The sequence below is a fragment of the Bison bison genome, unplaced genomic scaffold (assembly GCF_000754665.1).
Source record: "Bison bison bison isolate TAMUID 2011002044 unplaced genomic scaffold, Bison_UMD1.0 scf7180017864500, whole genome shotgun sequence".
Lineage (NCBI taxonomy): Eukaryota > Metazoa > Chordata > Mammalia > Artiodactyla > Bovidae > Bison > Bison bison.
Window position 1 is genome coordinate 3,086,404 of NW_011495059.1, and position 8,023 is coordinate 3,094,426.

At 43.4% G+C, this 8,023-nt stretch overlaps 1 protein-coding gene across 1 annotated transcript in view; it reads right to left on the bottom strand.

Annotated features, from left to right (window-relative positions):
* The window catches only part of TOP1 (topoisomerase (DNA) I), a 97,152-nt gene that overhangs the window by 3,536 nt on the left and 85,593 nt on the right, over positions 1-8,023 (bottom strand). The window contains exons 14-18 of the mRNA XM_010829146.1: positions 6,485-6,628; positions 5,243-5,428; positions 4,169-4,237; positions 3,542-3,656; positions 2,455-2,582 (exon numbers count right to left, since the gene is read on the bottom strand). Of these exons, the coding sequence (XP_010827448.1) occupies positions 2,455-2,582; positions 3,542-3,656; positions 4,169-4,237; positions 5,243-5,428; positions 6,485-6,628 (642 nt within the window). The remainder of the gene's footprint in view (positions 1-2,454; positions 2,583-3,541; positions 3,657-4,168; positions 4,238-5,242; positions 5,429-6,484; positions 6,629-8,023) is intronic.

An 8,023-nucleotide genomic window follows, 5' to 3' on the forward strand; every position in this document is an offset into this window, starting at 1 on the left:
AGTTATCATTCAAAGCAGATTTGAAAACTTTTTAGCTATGGAGCTCTTTCTCCAAATGAAATCTCCTGGGGCCCCAATCTTTAGAGGAAGGGAAAATGACAGTCGCAGCCTCTCTTGCTTGAGAGCGCCAGTTCTGCGTTCTCAGTTCCCACTTGAGGACAGCAGCAGGCAACACCGTGGGGCTGGGGCCCTAGAGTGTTGAGCTCACAGCTGGGGCAGGCAAACCCTGACCTGCTATCACCGTGCTAACCCTAAGATCAGGGGAACCTCTGCAGAATAAATGCACGCCCGACTCATATACACTGGGCTGTTGCTCTCAGCCTGGCATTGTCTGTTAGATTTATACACACAGCCCAAGACTGGAAACAGAGGCCATCATTGTGAGAGAATCATTAAATGCATTTTACTACGAATGGCTTACTTCCAACATCTATGTTGTCCAAAGTCAAACTGAAGGAACTGACTCTACACAAAAGCGTCACAGACACCACTAGCCAGATTCTTCTTAGGCTAGAAATGCAACAAACCACAATCTTTTAACCATTTCTGTGAATACTAAATTGGCAGGCTATGTTGAATTCTCTCAAAGCATTAAAGACCCCATTGATTCACTTGGCAAACAGCGGTGTGTGTTTGTGTTTGCTTTGTGGGCGCACAGGAGAGGGTTCCTGGGCTTAGAGGGCTCGTCTGGCAGGCAGCCTGGACTGCCCAAACAGTGGTTCCAGAGTGAGACCAACAAAAGGTCTCCTCATGCTCCAGGGATGGGTCTCCTGAATTAGGTAAACACCACCTGAATATTCATGCTTTTATTTCTGGCTTGAAATGATAGCCTGAGGAGAGTAAATGGTACCACATGACCACTGTTAACAGAGGTGCAAGGATGGACAGCCTGGACGGGCTCTCTGCCTGCCAGTCACAGTCCAAGGATCTGAGATGTCTGTGGACACATTCTTATGTACTGTGGATGTGTGCACTCCTTCAGCAAAGCCAGGTGGCATGTGAAGCATGAACTGCAGGTTGTATGTGTCTTTTGACCCATAAGTACTACACCTGGGTACGTATCTGGAAGAAATTTCAAGAGAAGGAAAACACTCTGGGCCTGGAAACATGTATGCAGCCTCACTCTACAGCATAGTTTTTGAACTCCAGCTGTCCAGATATAGTATTTCGTGAATACAGATGAAAAAGAAGCAATCTGTAGTTTAATTAAGCCCTAGCTGAAACTCGGAGAAGGCAATGGCACCCCACTCAGTACTCTTGCCTGGAAAATCCCATGGATGGAGGAGCCTGGTGGGCTGCAGTTCATGGGGTCGCTAAGAGTCGAACACGACTGAGCAACTTCACTTTCATGCACTGGAGAAGGAAATGGCAACCCACTCCAGTGTTCTTGCCTGGAGAATCTCAGGGATGGGGGAGCCTGGTGGGCTGCCGCCTATGGGGTTGCACAGAGTCGGACATGACTGAAGCGATTTAGCAGCAGCAGCAGCTGAAACTCATCATTTCTTCTTCAGTTATGGATGTGGGCAACTAAACATAGTATTATCAGTAATACTTATGACTTCATCACCAAGAGACAGTATGTATATTTTCATATTGTAATTGTTGCAGAAATCAAAGTATCATTTATATTCATTACTACCTTGACATTTATAATTATTAGACACACCTATTAGTAAAACCATGTCTATTACTATATCAGACTTTTGGGTAAATATATTTTAAGATGATTGGTTTACTTTGTAACCCATGTATCTACTTTGTAGTGAAATAGCTACAAATTCTCATGGTGGGTTAATATATTAGAATGGATTAGTTATGTAGGTAACATAGAAATGATCATCATCAAATGCTGAGTGCCTTGCAGCCTAAAAGCTCAGTACCAGGCAGAGTTGGAGGAAGGAGAGAGGAACAGCATCTCGTTGTTTGCATGTCAGTCTCTCCCTCTAGGGCAGCAGCTCTGGCACACAGCCAGTATTCAACAGATGTTTGACGATGAGCTATATAAAAATATGATTCATGTGGAATGTGTAAAAATAAAAATAGTTGTGCTAGGATTAGGGGAAATTAAATATCATTGTTTCATCATCCTTTCAATTTAAAACAATCTAATTTGGAAACAGTTGTATTTCTGGGCTGTGGAAAGGAATTGTGAAGACTATCTTTGTATCCATTATCCTCATGTAGAAGGACAATAATTAGCAGTATTTCAAACAGGCTACATTAAATTTAGCTTTTAAGTCAGAATACTCACTGGACAATGAATACCCAATATTGAGTGTCTCGATCAGGAGTAATTACAATCATATTTCCATATATCTTTAGTATGAACCTTTCTTCCAGAACAGACCCAAGACTGGCCACCTGCCAGCCCAGCCCAGAAAGTGGAGTGTAAATCACCACAGCAAACATGGTTCTTTTGATTTTGCTACCCCCCACCATCCAGATCCAAAATACCTTAGACTGCAAGTTCATCATGGACTTCTCAAAGGTTTTTGGTGGAGCCCTCTGATGGTTACAAAGAATTGCAACAGCTCGGTTGGCACGGTTATAAGACAGTATCTTTGCTGGGATGTTCTCGTCAGCTGGAAAGAAAAATGGTGATGAAGAGTCAGTTTGTGTAACAAGAGAGAACACACAACGCGCCTTCCCCAGCGCTCCATCCTCAGGGTTTACTGGGCCTCATCTCATTCAGATGATCAATTCAGGTTCCCCCAAGGCACAAGGTCAAAATCTGAAAGTCAACAGCATCACCTGCTTTCCCCAGTGCTCACCTCCCCCATCTAACCACCCAAAACAGCTTGGAACTGGGACAAATAGCCTAGAGAGGAGGGTAAAATGAAGGGTCCGTAAGTTTTACACTTTAAAACCACAAGGTACTGCATCTTCCAGAAAGGAAAATACAAAGTGTCACCTGAGAAATGTTTTCACTTGTGTCATGTAGCATTCTTTACCACACCCTAAAATACTGACCCTCAACACACCCACATTTGACTTTTGAACACCATTTTCTAATACCATTTGACATATTTCTAGAGGACAATGCAAATTCATTAGAATTAGACTCCAGAGGAAAAAAGTTTGTGGATCTTGGTGATACTTTCAGCAGCCAGTTTTTAGGAGATTATTATCTACTCTCAAAGGGTGACAAAAAGAAACCTCAGGGAAAAGATCTGCTCCTATGCTGTTTTAGTAACCATGACAACCTTACTCTCTCCAATTTAATAGAACATCATAATACTTCATTCGGTGAGCTCTTAAATAACATAGATACAATACACAAAATACAGGCACTTTCAGAGCAGATAGAAAGCCCCTGTCAGCATTCCTTAAAGCTTACCTAGAAGAACAGGAATGGGGGAGACAGAACTGATCTGTTTAGCCATCTAAATAAGCCTTAGCCCTCTATTTGAGGTGTGGAGGGGAAAAGTCTCCAGTCACAATGTTAAGAAGGAAAAGTGGAACAGATCTAGGACTCAGCCGACTAAGGATAGTGGACATCAGCAGTAAGGCTGTGGTCTCTGTCTGGCCAGGCAGTACTTACGAGCTGTGAGTTCCTTTAGCTGCTGCTGTAGCGTGATGGAGGCGTTGTATGTACGGAACACCTTGGCTGTCAAGCCCTCCATGAGATCCTGAAGATGTTTATTTAGAATACCAGTCTGGAGGAGACAAAGCAACAAAAAGGATGGGATTTAGGTAAAAGCCATACCATCTAGGCTCTCCTGGCAAGCTCTAGGACATTATGCAATTACAAGTTAATTGTCCTGCCAGTGGGATAGGAAAAGGGAGAAGAATTCCAGAATACAGAGATGCATGTACCTCCCTAAGAAGCACTTTGATCTTAAGCAGACCAGTAAAGCATATGTATCCTTCCCTATTAAGATCTTCCCCAGTAAGATTTCAGGGACAGGTGTTGGGTCTCTAGCAGTGGTGACTGAGCTTCCAGCCAAGGCTATGCAGAAGCCAGACGAGGACAGAAGGCAGGGTTCATCCACCCCATCTCAGGGCTTTGGCCATGGATCTGTGTGTGCCTGAGGAAGGGAGGGCATGCAGGGTGCCCCGGGATAGGCTAAGGGCAAAGCCCCAGCCACTCCCAGGCAACCCTCTCCTTCAGGGGCTTGAGAGCCTCTGGCTGGGCCCCTCTTCAACCCAGTGGGCTTTGTCCACTCACATTGAGTCTATCAAAAAGATCATCCTCAGGCTGTTTGTTTTCCATAAATAGTTGTAAGTTCTTAAAAACCTAAAAGAAATAAGCAGAGCCTAATTATTATCTTTGCTTTGAAAATAATTACAACATAAAGCTTGCAAAAAAAGAAAAACCCCACAAAGCAAAAAACAACAACAAAACCAAATCCATATCCTTTACCGAAATCCACCTACCATTAGTATTTTACCTCATTTCCTATTTGTGCAGTGTACATGTACACTCATTTCATTTCTACATCTATATGTGTATATGCACAATTATTTGTTCAGAGCCATTTCTGGGTACTTACACAATTATGCCCTTTACCCTTGAGTATTTCAGTGTACTTCCTAAGAACAGAGATATTTTCTTATATACACACACAACTCCTCAGCTTTGTCAACTAGACAGACACATTTTTATCTAATCTTGTTCATATTCCTATTTTGCCAGTTGACCCACTGATGTTCCTCACCTCCCCAGGGTGGAATCCAACCTAAACTCAGGTATTACATTAATTGTCAGATCTCTTTAGCTTCATTTAATCTGGAACATTTCTGCAGCCAGCAAAACCCAGTTACTGATGAAATATCAGACTGCTGAAGGGCTGGACTGCCAGGGTACTGCACTCTGTAGGGTTAAGCACAGTCCTTCTGGGGGCCATGGCACTGCAGCACCCGATTCAGCTCTGGGCTGAGAGATCCAGAGACTCAAGGGCTACCTTTTTGCTGAATCAGGAGCTGGGGGAAAGTTGAGCAAAGCTACAAGTGACAAATTTGCAACACAACCAAGGGATACTAAAGAGTGCTTATATCATTAAAACAACACAATGGGATAATGTGCAAGTTGAGGTGAGGACCAACTCTTTACAGCATGCTCAGTAGCACAGGTGAGGGGTAAAGGGCAGGGGCTAAAAGGAGGCATACAGGACACCAAAGAGTACCTCTTCACTCTTTCAAGCCATTTTTCCTAGTGTTCAGCAGAACACAGAGCACAGGAAAAGCACTAAACAAGTAATAAGCAGAAGCAGGCCAGGGAGCTCAGGCCACATTAACTTACTCGTTTCTCAACGGGGACTTTGTTATAGTATCTGATTGAGTCCTTTCCCAGGAAGTCAAACTCCACCACATATTCCTGACCATCCAACTCTGGGTGCAGATTGATGTGCTCCACACGAAGCGAGCAGCAACCTACAGTGTCCGCTGTTTCTCCTTCCTCCTTCTCATTGCCTGCTCGCAGAGCAAGCTGTCCAGGGAGGAGATTGCGGGAGGGTCGGGGTGCGGGGAGAAGATAAGCACAAATGAAGAACTTCAATATCATACACTGTCTAGGAAACCCAAATCAGAAGCATCCCAAGTCTCTATGGGGCCAGGGCATTAGTCTGCAAGGTTCAGGAATTCTGGATCTGCACTGTTGCTTCTTCCCTTATCAAATACAGTGTGGAGAGCAAATCAAGGGCTATTAACCTTCCCCCAAAAACATCTCTCTACTCTGTCCTCTCAAATGGGGATGGAGGAAAGAAGATATTTAAAACTGTGGGCAATCAGACTCAAAAAGCTAGTCTCTGAATTTTTCTTAATTTTTAATTCAGAACTTGTGTTAAACCATGCTAAAACCAAGGGAAAACACGAAACCTTTTTTTCCTGAAAGAGTGTGAGAAACTGATCTCGAAAGCACTGTCTTCCAAACTGTAACTGTGATACATTGGCGATCATTTAATTTTCATAAATTTGTGTGTCATCCTTACATAGGGGCCACGCTAATCTTCTCTGTGTCATTCCAATTTTACTCTGTGTGCTCCCGAAGCAAACACTATTTAACCAGTTCTAAGGATTATAACCATCCTTTTTAAAAATAAGACACTGAGGAAAACCTATCAGAATTTGCTGCTTACACAGAAAGACTGAGCATTGTTTTGTGTGACATTTGTTTCACTTATACACAAACACAAATATACTTTATATGTTGGGTTGTGATATAAAATATTTTGGACGGTGGCACATGGTCAACGAGTTTGAAAATGTCAGTCTTTCTGGCACATTCAGACTCATGAATGTCCTTCTATTAGACAGACTAGAGACAGCAGCAGACCGACAGCAGCAGTCGGTCTGACACTGAACACCTGTCTCTCCACGTCTACCTTCCTTACTAGGCTAGAGACTGGGTGAGCAGGACGACAGATCACTGGCCTGTCACTGCCTCACCAGCAGTACTTAAAACACAGGGCCTGGAGGAATACTTGCTTCCTCCATCTTCATCAAGATGAACATGGTAGGCAGTGTGACAGGAAGATGCCCTCACCTTATCGATGAAGTACAGGGCTACAGCTCTCTGCCGGACTTTCATCTCTTTGGACTTCCAGTCTTCCCGATACTGGTTCCGGATCTTATCCACACACTTCTTCAGCCTCCGAGCAGTCTCATATTTCTGCCAGTCTTTCTCACCCTGCAAAGACACAGACCCAAGGGGGGATTGCTTAAGGATAGTGGAATAAAGACAGACACTGAACATCCAACTTCAGAGCTCTGAACCAAAGAGAAGGAACTTGAGCTTCAGTGAAGCAATGCATTTACCCAGTGACAAAGTACGCTGTCCCATTCCCTGACAGGCACAACTGGTTCCTGTCTGATTGCTAAAAAAGCCTCTTTCATTTTGTGAAATGTTTTATGTTCTTAAGAAGGCCCACATGATATGTCCCCCAAATTAACTTCTGTCAATACAAAGGGTATATATAAACATCCCTAACCCCACATCAGCATCACAGTCTTGCTGCTGAATCTGTGACCCAAGAGCAGTTTTCTGCTAGGACTGAACTTCATTAAATTCAAGACAATCCTTCACAGTTTGATGGAACTGTCAAGGAAGCAGAACCAAAGATTACAGCTTATAATTACTAAGGAACACAATGACTTCCAGGAACAGCTACAATTATTCACCATTTTCTAACTTCTGCATTTAAAAGTATTCTTGATGAGACTGAGGGAAACTGTTATTGTGAAGACGGTTTTTTTAACATTAGAGCTTTTGGTGGCAGGTTTGAAAATTGATTCTAAAGCCAATGTAAGGTTTTTAAAAGCGTGTGAAAAGACAATCTAATCAACAGCGAGGGAAGATTTCTGTGACCTCGTTAAATGGAAAAAGTCACAAGCAAGGACTGATGATAATAGCAAGTGAGAAAGGAAAGGGGAAAAAAAAGAAAAGAAAATTGGAGAAATCCAAAACGGCCAGGGATTATTACAAGGCCAGAAAAAGACTGTATGACATGGACACAGGGATAGAATTTAAGAACTCAAGAATCTCTGCTCTTAATTCCCCCAGCCCACAACCGAGGAGAGCTACAGTGATTTCTACCTATGACACAGACATGTGGTCTCTGAGGCCTAAGAACTGTGGTCAAGGCATCTGGCCGCCTGAGCATGCAGAAATGTGGGACACACGAAGCAAGAAATGTCTGCTACTTCTAGTTCCAAACATTCACAAATGAAAGCTAACCCAGCTACACTAATGAGTCATCAGCACTCTCCCCCAACTGTGTGTGGTATAGTGCTGTGTGCTTGTTTGGCTACAAAACAAGCGATTCCTTAACTACCTGTTGATGTGGGTGGGTGATTGAATGATTGAGTGATACAGGAGAAATTTGGAGAAGGCAATGGCAACCCACTCCAGTACTCTTGCCTGGAGAATCCCATGGATGGAGGAGCATGGTAGGCTGCAGTCCATGGGGTCGCTAAGAGTCGGACACGACTGAACGACTTCACTTTCATTTTTCATTTTCATCCTTGCAGAAGGAAATGGCAACCCACTCTAGTATTCTTGCCTGGAGAATCCCAGAAGCCCACA